General features: G+C 40.6%; 1 protein-coding gene across 7 annotated transcripts in view; it reads right to left on the minus strand.

Annotated features, from left to right (window-relative positions):
* The window catches only part of YEATS2 (YEATS domain containing 2), a 108048-nt gene that overhangs the window by 9513 nt on the left and 80446 nt on the right, over window positions 1-18089 (minus strand). For all 7 annotated transcript variants that reach the window (XM_089910771.1, XM_089910770.1, XM_089910768.1 and 4 more), the window contains 7 exons: window positions 16474-16619; window positions 15538-15696; window positions 12511-12687; window positions 11253-11439; window positions 5957-6085; window positions 5367-5465; window positions 852-954 (listed from right to left, as the gene is read on the minus strand). In XM_089910771.1, the coding sequence (XP_089766897.1) occupies window positions 852-954; window positions 5367-5465; window positions 5957-6085; window positions 11253-11439; window positions 12511-12687; window positions 15538-15696; window positions 16474-16619 (1000 nt within the window). The remainder of the gene's footprint in view (window positions 1-851; window positions 955-5366; window positions 5466-5956; window positions 6086-11252; window positions 11440-12510; window positions 12688-15537; window positions 15697-16473; window positions 16620-18089) is intronic.

The raw sequence follows: 18089 nt of genomic DNA on the forward strand, positions 1-18089 counted from the left end.
ATTGTCACTAGAGTAGGGAATTCTATCATACAATGCCTATCTTAGGGTTATTACAGTTCATGCTGTCACCTGTCACGTGCAAGTGGCTAAGCTTCTACCATTCCCAGCAGTTTGAAATACTTCAAAATATGCAGTCAGAGGTGGGTTCCCAATTCGGAAATTAGAAAATCTCTGGGAGTATTTTTAGAAGAAGCACTGATGGGCTTCCCTGGTCGTGCAGTGGTTGAGAGTCCGCCTGCCGATGCAGGGGACACGGGTTTGTGCCCCGGTCTGGGAAGATCCCACATGCCGCGGAGCGGCTAGGCCCGTGAGCCACGGCCGCTGAGCCTGCGCGTCCGGAGCCTATGCTCCACAACGGGAGAGGCCACAACAGTGAGAGGCCCGCGTACCGCAAAAAAACAAAAACAAAAACAAAAACGAAGCACTGAGTCTGTATGGGCCATGAAAAGACAGCTGTTTAAGATTAGGCAGGTGTGTGGATACTCCGACACAAAATGTATACACACCTGAGTAATTACATCATGAAAAATTTCATACCCAAAGATTCAGCAAAGAAACTTCGTGTTGGTAAGCTCAAATGGAGGGAGATCTGTAATTGCAGCGGAGGCTTTTGAGGCAACAAATCAAGTGCTGCTCAGAGGTCACGTCAAGGGGTTAAATGAAGACTCCTGAGCTGTGCAGCAAATGGTAATACTTGTTCACCACACACGGACAGAAGGTTTCCACCCATCAAAGGGCTTAACTCATACACACAACTCTACACATATGCAGCTGTCTCAGGGATGGTTTTTTTAAAAGTACCATAAACACACCAAAAGCACAACTCCCTTAGAGAGGACTGAAATAATTACTTAATGACATAGTTTCCCAGCTCAGAACTTTCTTCTGTTTTCACTGCTGTGTGACCATCCTGAGAGGGGCAGCTGGGCACAGGTGTTTCTGGTTCAGTCTTCACTACAAGGGAAGAGCAACAATGAGAGAACTGTTAGGGTTCAATGATGGAAGGACACGTGCGGGCAGAAACAAAAGCTCTTCCATGGAAACTCAGTGAGGACACTGCCACGGCAGCTGCTGCAGAGACGTGGCCAGGGCGCTGAGACGGCGCCTATCATCGCAGGATCAGCAGACAAGGGAGCACTGTTAGCCTGCGTCTCATGACAAGGTGGTGCAATAACGTGGCTTTTTAGATATTTCTTAGAGGGCCAACCACAGTGCTATGTGAGATCTCTCTCTCTCTCTCACACACACACACTTGAACAATGCCACATTAGAATACAATGCTGGCCTGTTCTAAGTTCTAATATCCTTTTGCTTATCATCTCTCCAGCTAAGTTTATCAACTTGTAGCATTATCTTAGTGTTCTAAGACACAGGGCAAAAAGCAAAAATCAGATATGTTGTGCTTGGAAAAATCCAAGCTAATCACACGCAGCTTTTAATATCACCAAATCTACTGATGGAAGAGAGCAATGTCTCAGGAGCATTGTCTTCCTTTACTTTCACAGTCTTCTTTGATCAAAATACTGTGAATACACACTCGCTGCTTCTGTATCAGCGTCCCTGCCTTCAGTCTCTTCCCTAACAACCCATTTTGTACATGAGCACCAGAAAAATTTCCTAAAGGACCGTGTTAGTGTCATTTTCCTACTCCACATCCTTCAATAGTTTCATAAAAGCAAGCGTCTACAAATGAGATCTACTAGTGCATCTTTCCTTTTTTTTGATGCATAACATAACTTGCATAAAATGCACAAATACTAAGGGTACAGTTTGATAAATTTTACCTAAGTATTCATCCATGTACCCAGCACTCCAGTCAAAATAGAGTATTACCAGTCCTCAACCTGGCTCCCTTACGCTTTTGGCATTCTTTCCTGCCAAAGATAACCACCTTTTGTCCACTTTAAATTTCATATAACTGGAATCATACTGTGCTACCCTTTTGTGTCAGCATCTTTTTAGCTATTAAAAATAACAATGTTAACGGACCTTTGGGTGGACATACACATGCGGTTTCCTAGCAGTGTATCTGCTGATAGGTCAGATATATGTTTAACTTTATTAGAAACTGCCAAACTGATTTCCAAAGTAATTATATCCATTTGTAGTCCCATGAGCAGTGTATGTGAGTTCCAGTTGCTTCACATCTTTGCCAACACTTAGTAATTTCAGTTCTTTTCATTTTGGTGATAGAATAGTATCTCACCACGGCTTTAACTTGCATTCCCTTGATGCCTGATGAGGTTGAACAACTTTTCATTTCCTTATATTTCAATATCCTCTTCTGTGAAGTACCTGTTTACATTTCTTGCTCTTTAAAAAAAATCAGTGTCAGTCTTTTTCATATAGATTTTTAGGTCTGTGTATATTCTGAACAGAACTCCTTTGTCAAATATATCAATTGCAAATTATCTTCCAGGATGTGGCTTGACTTTCACTCTTAATTTTGTCCCTCTAATAAAATGAGGTTCCTAGTGTTAATAAAGTCTAATTTATCAATCTTTTCTTTTATGGCTAGCTTTCTTGTGTGCTCTTTGCCCAAGGTCATGAAGATATTCTCATATTCTTTTAGAAGCTTTATTGTTTTACCTTCACATTTAGTCAATGATCCAATTCAAATTAATTTCTGTTTATGGTGTAAGGCAGGGGCCAAGTTTTGTTTCCCCAAATGGATATATCCAATTAACTCAGCTCTATTTATTGAAAAGAACATCCTTTCCCTACTGAGTTTGCTGACTATATATGCGTGAGTCTATTTCTGGGCTCTTTTTTCTGTTCAATTATTCTTTTTGTTTCTTTTAAAAAAATTTTTATTTTTAAACAATTTTTAAAGGTTATCTTCCATTTGCAGTTATTACAAAATATTGGCTATATTCCCTGTGTTGTACAATACATCCTTTGAGCTTATCTTACAACCAGTAGTTTGTACCTCCCACTACCCCACCCCTATATTCTGTCTATTCTTGAACCAATACTACACTATCTCAATTACTGTAGCTTTACAGTATATATATATCTGGTGGCCCAAGTCCCCTGGCTTTTTGTTCTTCAAGACTGTCTTAGCTACTCTAGGCCTTGCATTCCCATATACATTTTAGATTTAGCTTGTCAATTTCTGCACAAGCACAAAAACAACAATGTAGGGATTCTGACTGGGACTGTATTGAATCTATGTCATTTGGGGGGAGGATTAATAACATATCAGGTCTTTCAGTAAATTAATATAATTAAATAATATATTTATAATTTATTATATTTATAATGGTATATCCTTCCATTTATTTAGATCTTCTAAATTTCTCTCAAATGTTTAGTGGGCTGTTAGCAGTTAATTTCTATATAGAAATCAAAATGGCTTTTGTATGTATACAGACTTGTATTGAGTGACCTCGCTAATCTCACTGTTAGCAATACATCTTCCCCCAACCCCTAGTGATTCCAAGACTTCAAAAAACAAAAGGAAGGCCTCAGAAAAAGTTCAGATACTCCAGTTCTATAGGTGCAAGTATAGTCACTTTATTTACTTATTGTTTGGCCACACTGCATGGCTTGCAGGTTCCTAGTTTCCCAACCAGGGATTAAACCCAGGCCATGGCAGTGAAAGCGCCTAGCCCTAACCACTGGACCTCCAGGGAATTCCCGCAAGTATACTCACTTTAATCTGGCACGCAGACAATTACAAAATTATATAATCAGCCATATTCAGGTTGAGATAGCTATTCTACTGGAGAAATGAAAACATACGCTGAGACTTACATATAATAGCCCCAAACTGAAAATAACCCTAATCTCCACGAACAGGAGAAAGGATAAACAAATTATGGTATATCCATCCATCCCTACAATGTGGACTACTACTCACCAACAACATGGTTGAATCTCAAAAACATTGCAATGAGTGAATGAAATCAGACACAAAAGAATGTATGTTCTTCCATTCACATAAAGTTTAAAAATAGACACAACTAATCTATCATAATAGAAATCAGAACAGTGGTTGCCTATACGGGATGGGAATCGACTGGAAGGGGGCACAAGGTGATGGAAATTTCTATAGCTTGAATGCAATATTGGTTACTTGGGTTTATGCATTTGTCAAAACTCATCAAATGGTATGCTTAGTATCTTTGCACTTTACTACACAAAATTTTCCTCAATTAAAATCAAAACAGAGATGCTGTGGCCCCAGTCCAAAACTAATTGAATCAGAATCTGTACGAGGAAGGCCTATGATATATACCTACTGCTGAGAAGAAACACTGGTCTAGATTAGTATCAATTCTTTCATCAGGACTAGCTAACTTTTCCTATAAGGAACTAATCAGTAAATATTTTAGGTTTTGTGGGTCTTATGATCTCAGCTGGAACTACTCAACTCTTGAGGTTGCAGTGCACCTATGGACAATATGTAAATGAATGGGCATGGCCATGTGCTCATTAAAAAATGAGCAGCAGACTGCAGTCAGCCAACCCTTGCTTTGGATGGTCATGCTCTAAGTTCCAAATCCATCTCTTCACAAGACTATTATGAGACATCCTGGCATGCCTGGAAAGTATTTCAAATTCTGACTGTACTGCTTTCTAGTTTTCTAGACTTGGGAAGTATGGACTTAGTATCTCCAAACTTCAGTTTCCTCGTTTGCAAAATGGGCGTAATAGCTGTCCTAAAGTACTGTGATAATTAATGATATATATCTAAAGCAGCTAGCATAGTGCCTAGTACACTTTAGGCTCTTACACATGGTAGCTATCATTATTGTAGATGTTACAAATGTCAAAATGTGTTAACCCACTGCACTATCTCCATCTACTCAACAGTCAGAAATGTCCCCACTGCCAGCTGCCAAGGTCTGGCCCTACCTACAGCTCCTTTACCGCAACTACATACCCCAGATGAGTCCCTTTCATTGGTCTCCTCCCCCAAACAAACCCTCTGAGACTTTGTCTCTACTGTTCCCTTAATCTGGCATGCCCCTTGACCCCTCCACAGCTAAAAATGCTTCACTCTAAAGTCCAGGTTATAATCCGTGTCCCATACAAAGTGCTACACAAAAGTGCTACCCACCTAAACACCCCCAGCTTCCCTGACCAGACATCCTAGATTGAAATACTTCAGCATTCATTTTCCAGATCACTTACCCTGCATGTATCGATCATTGCTTGCTGTCTACTGCAACTCTCTTCAACCTGATTATAAGTTCTTGGAGGGCAGAAATGATGCTATTTCCCTTAATGTCAAGTCTATATATAAACACTCTACATATTTTTGAAGTGACTGATTCATGGATGCTGAAAATCAAGGGAGTATATTACAGTAATGTCTTGCACAAAACTTCTGGGCAAATATACTGTGGGAAACTACATACCTTTTGTAACAGTTGCTGGAGCAGAGCTGGGGACAACTGGAGTTGGGGCAGCTACAGGCAGAATGGCAGGCGATTTGTTGGCAGGAAATGACTGAACCACTAACAGGCAAAAAAGGAGGGGAGGATATAAGAAATATAGAAATTGTTTTAATGAAAATGATCTAACTCCCAGGTGGTAGCCCCTCTGTAGGCTACTAGCACAAAAACAATTTCAGTACAACAGATATGGTCCTTTTTTAATACAGTGATTGACAAGGTGGCTGTTTACTATTAGTACCAGGGTAAATGAGCTGGTATCTTCAACTGTGGAAATGGGAGCTTGTCACTAAACTCAGAAAATAAAAATCCAATTAACCTGCACTCATAAATGCTTAAAATGTAACCCCTCTACTCAACTTAAGAAATGGGCAGTTATTTAGAAGTCAGTGGATCATTTGGGTTTTACTTTCAGTCCTAGAGGTGGTGCCAGGGAGTATGGTGACAGCTCAAGGGCAGGCTAAAAAAGGGAGGAGCGGCCACCAAGTGATGGAATACAGACTTTCCCACCAGACAGACCCAGAGACAACCACACCCACAGGTGAAGAACTCACCTTTATTCACAGGCATCAGTATAGTCTGCACACCTCCAGATGTGTTTACACTGAGTGGTTTGAGCTGGCTGGGGATTGTCAGAACAGCCTGCTGGGGATTGGACTGACTGGAATGAATCTTTAACAATCCTAAAATAAGTTGGAAGATAAAGCCAAGCTGAAGATCAGATGCTTCCTTGAAGTTCATGCCCTCTTCAGCATTCATATTTTCTCACAGGAGGACATTCTTAGGACATTTACCCTTTCGATAAAGAAAGAGCTGGAAGCATGAGGCAATGGATGCAGCTGATTTCTCAACGAAGCAATGATGCAACGATAATGATTTATTTTTACCCTGCTATCATAAAGTAATACAAAAACTTTTGGAAAAGTGGGAATAATAGAAAAGAGAAAAGTCACCAAGAGTCCTACTGCAGAGACAACCAGTATCATCATTTTGAGATAGTTCTTTTCCATGTTTGTTTTATATGACAATTTGTTTTGTATATAGCTGTGATACGTACAAACTGGATGCAAAATTTTGTATTTTGATTTGGATAACTGTCATTTTCCTACTTAAAAACCTTCTCTGGCTCTGGATTGCCTAGAGAATGTTTCCAAAATTAGTCAAAGCATTCAGAGTCCTTTTTTTTTTTTTTGGCGGTACGCGGGCCTCTCACTGTTGTGGCCTCTCCCGTTGCGGAGCACAGGCTCCAGACGCGCAGGCTCAGCGGCCATGGCTCACGGGCCCAGCTGCTCCGCAGCATGTGGGATCTTCCCGGACCGGGGCACGAATCCGTGTCCCCTGCGTCGGCAGGCGGACTCTCAACCACTGCGCCACCAGGGAAGCCCCCAGAGTCCATTTTAATCTGGTCCTAATTTATCTGCATCTTCTTTACAACAACCTTTACATATCTAATACTTTAGTCTGTCTACTCACCATATCTTATAATTTCCTATCTCTGTGCAGCCTTTATTTTTCAAACCAGATATTCTCCACTTATTTTAGAAAGGTTCATCCTCTCCCACTTTGCTTTAAAAGAATTTCCATACTCCCATTTCCATTATAAAACTATTCTAGACATTCAGAGGGCCAGTAAAAAAGTGACAAAAAGAGAGTACACAAGATACAACACAAACACATATTATAACAACTGCTTAAAAACAGCGACAGACAGGACTTCCCTGGTGGCGCAGTGGTTGAGATTCTGAGCTCTCAATGCAGGGGGCCCGGGTTCGATCCCTGGTTGGGGAGCTAGATCCCACATGTATGCTGCAGCTAGGATTTCGCATTATGCAACCAAGGAGCCTGCCTGCTGCAACTAAGACCTGACGCAGCCAAATTAATTAATTAATTAAATTTTTTTTAAAAAAAAAAAACAGCGACAGAGGCTAAAGATACTTTAAGGCACTGGAATGCAGTTTAGCTTGAGTTAAGAAAAGGAATAGTCTTGGGCTTCCCTGGTGGCGCAGTGGTTGAGAGTCCGCCTGCCGATGCAGGGGACACGGGGGCAGGGAAGATCCCACATGCCGCGGAGCGGCTAGGCCCGTGAGCCATGGCCGCTGAGCCTGCGCGTCCGGAGCCTGTGCTCCGCAACGGGAGAGGCCACAACAGTGAGAGACCCGCGTACCGCAAAAAAAAAAAAAAAAAAGAGAACAGGAATAGTCTTAAATACTTTCAAGAACAAAGCCTTAAATAAACAAGAAAATCGTTCTTTGGAATAGATGAGTGTTAGATCAGTCAAGTAGTAATTACTTAACTGAGATGTGCCCTCCAAGAGTACAACAATGACCTGGTTTCTTCGTATTTTTAAAATTCTTATTTCTATCAAAACATTACATGCTCATCAGTTGAAAAGTTAAAAAGTGCTAAAAGGCATATAACTAAAAATAGCCATCCTTTGCTCCAACTCCCTGTCTTCATCTGGTTCCCCAGTAGCATACACTTTTAACCCTTTGGTGTTTTAATATTTATCTCAGCATTTTTTAAGAGAATGTGTATATTGTAGGCCTTGATTCATTTTGACGTTACACACTGACTTACTATTAAGGTAGATAAGCACTGTAAGGCATTTATACCTGCTCTTCCCTTTCCTCCAATATTGGTCTCTACTGATCCAAAGAATATCATGATGCTATGACTCGATCTCATTTTCTGGAGTTAATAATTTCCTTCTTTTTCATTTGCTTATTTAGTTCTCCTTCAACATCTTACTAAAGTCTTCCCATGTCCTTCAAAAACGCTATAAATCACCCTTTATACAGCTCTCCACATGGTCAAACCTCCTAAATAATTTACAGTTCCATTTTTAAAATAAGAGCTATCCTTCCTGGGACTCTGATACGCTCTATTGGACTGTTGCTTTCTAGGCCTGCTGCAAAGCCTTCATTCGGGGAGCGCCCTTTCACAGTTACCCTGGGAATTCCCTTTGCCTTCCTCTCTATTTTTGTCCTCTTTCTTGGTCTACACCTCTTCACTCTGGTGAAACATGTATTTTAGTTATGTTTTGAGACAAGGTCATAGAAAATACATTTGAAACGTTGTCTGTCAGAAAATATTTCTACCCTCATACTCAGTAAAGATCTGGCCAACTACAGAATTCTAGACTACAAGAATTCCCCCCTAGAACTTTGAAAAGCAATATTTTAGCTTCCAGCACTGCTACTGAGAAGCCCAATGATAATGTAATTTCTAAACTTTTCTGTTTATTTTTCTGACAGCTTTTCAGATCTTCTCCTTGTCACTGGTGTTCTGATTTCATGAGCAAACTGTGCCTTCATGTGAGCCATCTTTCACTCATTGTGCTGGACACTGTGCCTCTTGAACCTGGAAGTTCATGCCCTTCAATTTGGGGATAAACTGTTTCATTTCTTGGATCATTTCTTTCCCATTATTTTCTGTTTTCTTTCTGGAACTCCGTTTAGTTTTGTGTTGCCAGGGCTCCCTAATACATCATCAAAGTTTCTTTCTTAGTGTCTACTTCTTGGTCTATTCCCTGCTTCCACCTTGTGCCCCATAGTTTAGTCTAAATGCTGTAGCCAGTGACCTGTTAAAAGGAAAAGGCAGCTCATGTTACTCCTTAGCTGAAGACCCCCCAATGGGTTCTCTTGAAGTAAAAATCAATGTTCTTACAGTGACCTACAAAGGCCCTATGTGATTTGGCCCCCACCACTCTGACTTTATCTCCTAGTTCTCTTTCCCTTGCTTACTCTGCTCTAGTCACAATGGCAATCTTGTTCAAAAGTTTGTAATGCACACAAAAAATTTAATTGAAAAATTAAAGGTTATACCTCAATTAAAAAAAAAAGGATACACACACACACACAAAATGGTCAGTAGAAAACAGTTTGATTCTCTTATGAAAATAATATAAAGTTTCATCAGCACTATCTCAGGAAACTAGAACTTAAAGCAAGAGACTTCATTTAAAAATCAGAAGAAAGGAGGGCATTCATTTCTTAAACTAGTAATTCCTTCTATTTCTACAATTTCTACTCCAGTGCTAACCCAGTAGCAGAGTTACTAGCAGAGAACTAGCACTCCCCACATAAAAACTTGGTCGATTTTAACTGGGAGGTAGAAATCATGGGAAAAATAAACCAGCCTTAATCTTTTGGTCTCTACCCAAAAAGCAAACAAAACATAGGGGCTTGATTTAGACTCATGTATGGAATCTAGTGATAATAAGAAGAAGAACAACAAGAATATCCACAATCTTTTTTTTTTTAATACCCAAGAGTCGTTAAGATGATTTATTTATAGACCAAAAAGCTCACAAGCCTATGCTTTTATTTTAGCAAACTACATGCAGTAACAGTGAAGAATACCCACAATCTTTATGCAGAGATAGTAAGGTATGTGTGTGTATGTATTTGTGTTTGTGTGTGTGTATACATGTGTGTATGAATATGTATCATATATATTTTTCTGTATACCAGTGCCAGTCGGTAAACTATTATTCATCTGCAACAAGGCAATACAGATACTGAGCGTTCAGAAGTTGTGTAACAGTTTGACTTTGTTGTGATATTTTTATTGTATTTTACAGAAGTATCTGTCTGTACTAGATTATAGTAAAACAAAGTTGACCTTTCAAGTTTGAGAAGTAATGCTGTATATTATATCAGCCCTTGGCATCTGGGACAGTACAATGTAATCAAACACATTACTATTTGTGGCAAAAGATGAATATTCATATTAAGTAGTATAAACAGCCTGTCAATGGAGGTCAGATTTCGCCCTAAAATTCATTATGGGGAAAAACAACAATAAATAAACCTTTGGTTTTCACAGCTTTTTGGATTTCAGAATTGCAGATAAGGGAATGTGGACTAACAACAATGATGACACTAAAAATGATAACAGCAGCAATTATTTATATAATGGCAACTACATGTCAGACGGTACCCTAAGCTTTTTTATATTTACTCATTTAATCGTCTCAACTTTATGAGGTAGGTATTAGGCAATCTGGCTCCAGGATTTGTGCTCTATGTTACCCAAAGAAGTAAAAGACACACTCTTCCGGGGCCATTCAGGGTGGGCACAGAGAAACGATACATCTTACCAAAGCTCAAGCATGTCATTCTAACACTACCCAATATAATAACTACTGTTAAAAATCATATCTTGGGGCTTCCCTGGTGGCACAGTGGTTGAGAATCCGCCTGCCAATGCAGGGGACACAGGTTCGAGCCCTGGTCCAGGAAGATCCCACATGCCGCAGAGCAACTAAGCCCGTGCACCACAACTACTGAGCCTGCGTGCCACAACTACTGAAGCACTCACATCTAGAGCTCGTGCTCCGCAACAAGAGAAGCCACCGCAATGAGAAGCCTGCGCACCACAACGAAGAGTAGCCCCCACTCGCCGCAACTAGAGAAAGCCCGTGCACAGCAACGAAGACCCAACACAGCCAAAAATAAATAAAATTAATTTATTTAAAAAAAATCATGTCTTGGAGTCAACAATGCTAATTTAATTTTATGTACTTTATGAAAGCAAAAAGAGATGTATGATGTTTTACCATGAGTTCCACGCAAAACTGCTGATAAATACCCAGAAGAGTTCCAGATGGCTAATGTTTTATTATATCAGTTAAGAATTGTTATTCAATCCATAAAAACATTTCAGACTTGAAAATTTACACCTAGATTTTAAATAAGAGTAATTCATCTAAAAGGCAGCTATATGGAAAATGCTACCGAATTAATGATTTTTAACAATTTATTGTTAAAAACTGTTATTATGTAAGACCTTCCACAAATACTCTAGCCCAAAGAAGGGAGCGAGAAATAGTATTATGGTACAACTGACCTGATACTGTGGCCTTTCCAGAGATGGGGTTTGGTGTGGACACCAGGGACGTAGCACTGATGACAGAGGAGGTAGCAGCCTTGCAGGGTCCCATGGTGGCTGGGCTCACACACACTTGCTGCTGCCCAGAAGTTTTCATTACAGAAGTCATAGTAGATGATGAACTGGGAGGTGTTCCTTCCGACTGCTAACCCACAGGACCAGAAATAACAGATATTAAGAAGAAAGTACTATAACTTAGAACAGTGACTGCCATGTAGCATACCCAATAAATATTAGCTATTAGCGGGCTTCCCTGGTGGCGCAGTGGTTGAGAGTCCGCCTGCTGATGCAGGGGACACGGGTTCGTGCCCCGGTCTGGGAAGATCCTACATGCCGCGGAGCGGCTGGGCCCGTGAGCCATGGCCGCTGAGCCTGCACATCTGGAGCCTGTGCTCCGCAACGGGAGAGGCCACAACAGTGAGAGGCCCGCGTACCGCAAAAAAAAAAAAATTAGCTATTAGCTATTAGCTACCTATTCAATGTCACGCCATTCAAAAAAACTGCTTCTCTAGTTTGGTGGTTCCTACAGTTTCAGATTTCACGGACCAGGAAATTTTTTAAATTTTAAAGCAAGGAGGTATCATAGGATTACCACATTAAAAAAATTCACCACTTATTATATCACTTTATAAAAGGATATTTCAACACCCCCCCCATAAGAGGACATAATCTCAGAATGTAAAAGTGGAACAATATGAACTTTATTGAAAACTCACTACAGGGCTTCCCTGGTGGCGCACTGGTTAAGAATCCGCCTACCAACACAGGGCACATGGGTTCAAGCCCTGGTCCGGGAAGATCCCACATGCCGCGGAGCAACTAAGCCCGTGCGCCACAACTACTGAGCCTGTGCTCTAGAGCCCATGGAGCCACAACTACTGGCCCGCATGCTGCAATTACTGAAGCCCAGTTGCCTAGAGCCCGTGCTCTGCAACAAGAGAAGCCACTGCAATGAGAAGCCCGTGCACCGCAACGAAGAGTAGCCCCCGCTCGCCGCAACTAGAGAAAGCCCGAGAGCAGCAACGAAGACACAACGCAGCCAAAAATAAATAAATAAATTAAATAAATTAAAATAAAATGGTGAATTTTATGGTATGTGAATTGTATTTGAATTTTTAAGAAAGTAATATGGCCCAATAGTGTGCCTGATGAATATCTTACATTTTTACTGCTTTTATGCTTCATTATGGTTTTCCACTATCATGCTACTTCTCACCTGTTGCGCAGGACCATTTGCTGAGAGGGCTACAGCTGAGGAACTGGCAGTTGTAATAACTCCTCCTGCTACCCTCAGCATTGTGGTTCCAGGCTTTGAGAGTTGTGAGGTGGCTGGCACAGACTTCAATGTGCTATCAGATATTTTCATTAGAGATGCCTGTGCCCCCGGGGCCGCCTGCAGAAATAAAATGGATTGGAGTAATAAGTTACCCTGGTTAATAGGCACAATTTAATCCTTACCTACATACACCCCCCAAATACTGCATCCCCAAGAAAGTCTTGCTAATTAGAACTATATGAAGGGGACTCCCTTCCCCAGTGGAACAGTGGTTAAGAATCTGCCTGCTAATGCAGGGGACACGGGTTTGAGCCCTGGTCCGGGAAGATACCACATGCCGCAGAGCAACTAAGCCCGTGCGCCACAACTACCAAGCCTACATGCCACAACTACTGAAACCCGCACACCTAGAGCCTGTGCTCTGCAACGAGAAGCCACTGCAATGAGAAGCCCGTGCGCCGCAAAAAAGAGTAGCCCCCGCCTGCTGCAACTAGAGAAAGCCCGCGCACAGCAACAAAGACCCAACACAGCCAAAAATAAAGAAAAATAACGAAAATAAAGAATAATCAATACACACATGGGTAAATCTCAGAAACATTCTGTTCAACAATAGAAGCTAACATAAAAGACTATATACTATATAATTTTGTTGATATGAAGTTCAAGAACAGGCAAAAGCTAATCTATGGGGCTTCCCTGGTGGCGCAGTGGTTGAGAATCCGCCTGCCAATGCAGGGGACACGGGTTCGATCCCTGGTCTGGAAAGATCCCACATACTGCGGAGCAACTAAGCCTGTGCGCCACAACTACTGAGGCTGTGTGCCGCAACTACTGAAGCCCGCGCACCTAGAGCCCGTGCTCCACAACAAGAGAAGCCACCGCAATAAGAGGCCTGCGCACCACAACGAAGAGTAGCCCCTGCTCACCACAACTAGAGAAAGCCCGCGTGCAGCCACGAAGACCCAACTCAGCCAACAATAAATAAATAAAATAAATAATTTTTTAAAACATCTAATCTATGGTGACAGAAAAATGGTGATAGAAAAAAACTGGAAAGAGAAATGAGGGTATGTTTTAGAGTAATGGAAATGCTCTATATCATGACTGGGATAGTGCTTGCAAGAGCATACCCATTTGTCCAAATTCCCTGAGCAGTATATTTGTGATCTGTGCATTATTCTATGTAAATTATACCTTAATAAAAGGCAACAGCAAACACCTTAGCTGTGGCAGAACAGAAAGAAAGTCACTGCACTGGCTGCAACATGAGCGGATTAGAAGAAATTAGCTAAGATTTTAAAGAACTGCCTAAAGAATTCTGGGGCCTCATACCTGTTTAAAACAGCAAAGAGCATCTGACCAAAGGGAATTTAGTACTCAAGGAAGCCAAATGCTGGCAATTTGAAAAGATCAACAAAATTGATAAACCTTCTAGCTAGACTGATGAAGAAAAAAAGAGAAGATACATAATTATCAAAGTCAAGAATGAAAAAGGGGACATTACCAAAGATTCTACAGACATTAAAGGATAAGGGAAAATTATGAACAAGTCTGTTCTAAGAAATTCGACTACTTAGATATAATAAAAAAAAATTCCTTTAAAGATATAAACTACCAAACCTCCTTAAGACAAAATAATGTGAATAGTCAGTCTTATCAATATATCTATTAAATAAATTGAAATTGTAGTTAAAAACCTTCCCAATTAGGAAAACTGCAAGCCATTACGGCTTCACCGGTGTATTCTGAACGGTTAAGGAAGAAATAATACCAAGTTGACATAAACTCTTCCCCAAAAAGTGAAGAGGAGGGAGAAGTTTCCAACTCATTTTATGAGGCCAGCATTACTCTGATACCAAAACCAGAAGAGGGCTTCCCTGGTGATGCAGTGGTTGAGAGTCCGCCTGCCGATGCAGGGGAAACGGGTTTGTGTCCGGGTCTGGGAAGATCCCACATGCCGCGGAGCGGCTGGGCCCGTGAGCCATGGCCGCTGAGCCTGCGCTCCGCAATGGGAGAGGCCACAACAGTGAGAAGCCCGCATACCACAAAACAAACAAACAAACAAAAAAAACAACCAGACAGAAATTACAATGAAAACTACTGACCAATATCCCTTGCAAAAATTCAAATTCAATTCAACAATACATTAAAAGAGGATAACATATCACAATGAAGTAGGGTTTATTCTAGGAACGCAGGGTTGGTTTAACATTTGAACAATCAATGTAATTTACCTTATTAACAAACTAAAAAAGAAAAACCATAGGATCCTCTCAATAGACACAGTAAAAGCATTTGACAAAAATCCAATATCATTTCATGCTTTGAGAACTGCTGATCTACATTCAGTCATAAAAAGTGCATTATTTGTTGATATCCACACTGTCTATATCCTTCTACACTTTGTTTCATTTGGTAAGTTTTTGAGATTTAGCTATAGATGATTATGATATCCCTTGCCCAGTTAAAATTCCCTGTCATTATTCTTCCACCTATGCTAAAGGCGCTGTAGAAACACACCAAACTCCCTATAGCATTTACTTACGATATAGATATCACGGCTGAAATCACCTATAACACTATTCAGAATCTCCTATATGAAGTCCCTCCAGAGAAATTTTAGAATGAAGTGTCTAGAAAATCTTTGTTTCTTCTAAGAAAATATTGTGTGGTTATTTTTTTTCCTCTCACAAATAGTGTGAATTTTATAACTTATCATTGTTCTCATTTTGCTTTGGCAAATTTTATTAAACATACAGGACATTACTATTTGCATATCTAAACAACTCTCTGGTCTTATCTTCTCATTCTACTTATATTTTCCCAAATCTTATGATTTTATTCTTATTTTTCTATACTATTTTATTGCTTATTTTCTTAGGTAACGATAATTTCTTTGTGGAAAGAGACAAGCTGTAAATATTTGTGTGTGTGTGTGTGTGTGTGTGTGTGTGTGTGTGTATTTACCTGGGTAAACAAAGTGGTTTTTTGTCCAGAGATGACTTTTAATGTTTGCTGTCCTTGTGCAGAGGATGTGCTGACTCCCAGTGTTCCTTGCACCACTGACCCCGTAGTCAGCTGTTTTCCAGATGTCTGGGGTGATGGCTGGCCAACTAAAAACGTGCCCTAAATTACAAACAAATAAAGACCTGATCAGTAATTTGTTAAGTTCAAATGACTTGCTCTGATTCTTTAAATCACAAGGTCCCATATTATAAGCGACAATGCTACCCTTCAATTCTACAACTCATCAAAATGATTAAAAAGAATAGCTCTGCTCTCAGTGTCACTACCAACAGTTATCCCCACTTCTCAAACTTTGCACTGGAGTTACAGAGCAGGCTGTTGGAAGCTCAAGTTTTACAATCTAGTCCCCTCATAGCTGGATTTAATCTTTCAGAGACTGATAACTATCTACTCTCACTAAGAACATCTGGAACCAAAATTCCATTCCCTTCCTTAGAGAGGAGCCAAGACCAGCGACAAGGGGAAAGAAAGGAGGCAGAAGCCTGTTCCTAATCTTGAATCCAATGGAACTCCAAACCATAACTTGATACTATCTCTCTGGTTACGTCTAGGAGAAAATTTTCAACTGCACATTAATACTATTCCAAATCCACGAGAGGCAACAGCATAGCAAAAATCTTTCAGAAAGATCTGGGTTTAAATCCAAACCCGACCACTAGGCTTAGCGGAGAGATTCTGGATAAGTTACGTAGGTCCTTCTGAATCTCCACTCGCTTTTCTCTCAAAACAAAGCAAACCCAAAATAATACAGATTTATAACATGACTAAAATGTTAGTATTGACACCTGATCCCAGAGCCGTAAAGGTAAATCCACTATAATTAAAGGCAGTCATTAAATAACTGATTTAAAAGATACCAGTCACAAATGAGCAGACCTGAGGGGTTTGCTTGAGGATGTAAGATGTGTACGTCAGGTGCTGGGATATCCCTCCAGGGCCGGCAGGGCTCTGGGCTCCTCCGGTTCCTCCTCCACTGCCACCGCCACCACCACCGCTACTGGCAGCTGAGCCAGACTGGAGGTCTGAAAACACAACCAATGACAAAGTATTAAGAGAAGGCTTAAGAGAAAAAACAGATGAGCCCAGAGAGATGTTTCCCTTAGGGCTCCACTCCTTCCCTTTCCTTCTTTCCTCCTTTTTTTTGTAATATACAAGTTCGTGACAAGAGTGAGAACTTTCTAACGCTGAAGACTGAAATCTATTTACGTTTGACTGAATGATGGTCGACTAGTTCAGCTCTGAGTACTGTACTACAATGAAGAACTTATCTTTGCAAGCGTTTTAGCTTAGTTGTGAGAGATCGAGAGTCAGATTCATTTTCTAACCAAGTGTTTTTAACCAACACTTAAATGTGCTCAGAGAAGTGCTCCCAAACTTTCTGGCATCTGATTCAATTTCAGTGAAACTGCTGGAATTTAGTGTAATTTTGCAATACTCTCTCTTTTCCATCTCCCCCCCTGCTCTGGAAAAAACCAAGACTTTCTTCATATTTATAACGACTCCAGGTCTTTTTTGCTTTTCAAATTCCACTTTAAAGCCTTTGTACCCTTCTTACTTCCCTTTTGGTGACATTATATATGTAAACTACACTCTAAGTAGCTCTCTGGATGAATTTTGGAAGACTTACATTGTCTTTCTCTTACATATCTAAATTTTTGATACACCACTATTTAGGTACGAGGAAAAAAACACCAGGGTAAGAGTGGAAATCACCCATTACAGTCAGTAAACAAAATGGCTGACTAGCTTTTGAAACTGAGTCCCCCTAAAACCAAATTCCCCTGCTGAGTTTATGATTAATCTCTCTATCCAAAACTTTATTCCCTTTCTTGTCCCCTCTGACCTCAATTCTGTGCTAACTGAACATTAATCAACCAGAGTCAGATGACTAAACCTGCCGTTGTTAACAACGTCATTAATGTACTAAAAGTGCCGTTGTAGATAACGCCGCTAAGGTAAAAACTCAGATGTTTGTTTCCCTAGGGCAAGATGAGCTCATAGACCCCCAAGCCATGGACCACCTGGCCAGAGAAATGTAAACCAGAGACATCCTGACACCCAGAACTATGATTAAGAAAATCACAAGATGATGATTAACACCAGCTTCTTTGTTCCTCCCCTTGAAAAACCCTGAACTCAAAGACCAAGTTGGAGTGGATCTGAGACTTGTTTCCCACTCCCTTGCGGGGTGCCCTGCAATTAACACTAACTTTGTTGCAAACTCCCACTGTCAGAAACGGTTTTCTGTACCACGGGCACACGAGCTCCTGCTCGATTACAATTACGACACTGCGCTTTGGCAAGTGACTAATTTCAAATGACCCCAACTGCTGTACCAACTACGCTTCTGACTCAGATGAAAATAACTCCTCTTACTCTTTCCTTCTCAACACTACCCAAATTGTTTTTCTCTATATGTCAAAGCAAAAGTTTATATAAGCCTAGATAAACCACCTAATTTCCTTGGGGCTTTACATCTTACACACTAAGGC

The sequence above is a fragment of the Delphinapterus leucas genome, chromosome 4 (genome assembly GCF_059928025.1).
Source record: "Delphinapterus leucas isolate spDelLeu-1000000601 "Yukka" chromosome 4, BTC_Dleu_Yukka2, whole genome shotgun sequence".
Taxonomy (NCBI): domain Eukaryota; kingdom Metazoa; phylum Chordata; class Mammalia; order Artiodactyla; family Monodontidae; genus Delphinapterus; species Delphinapterus leucas.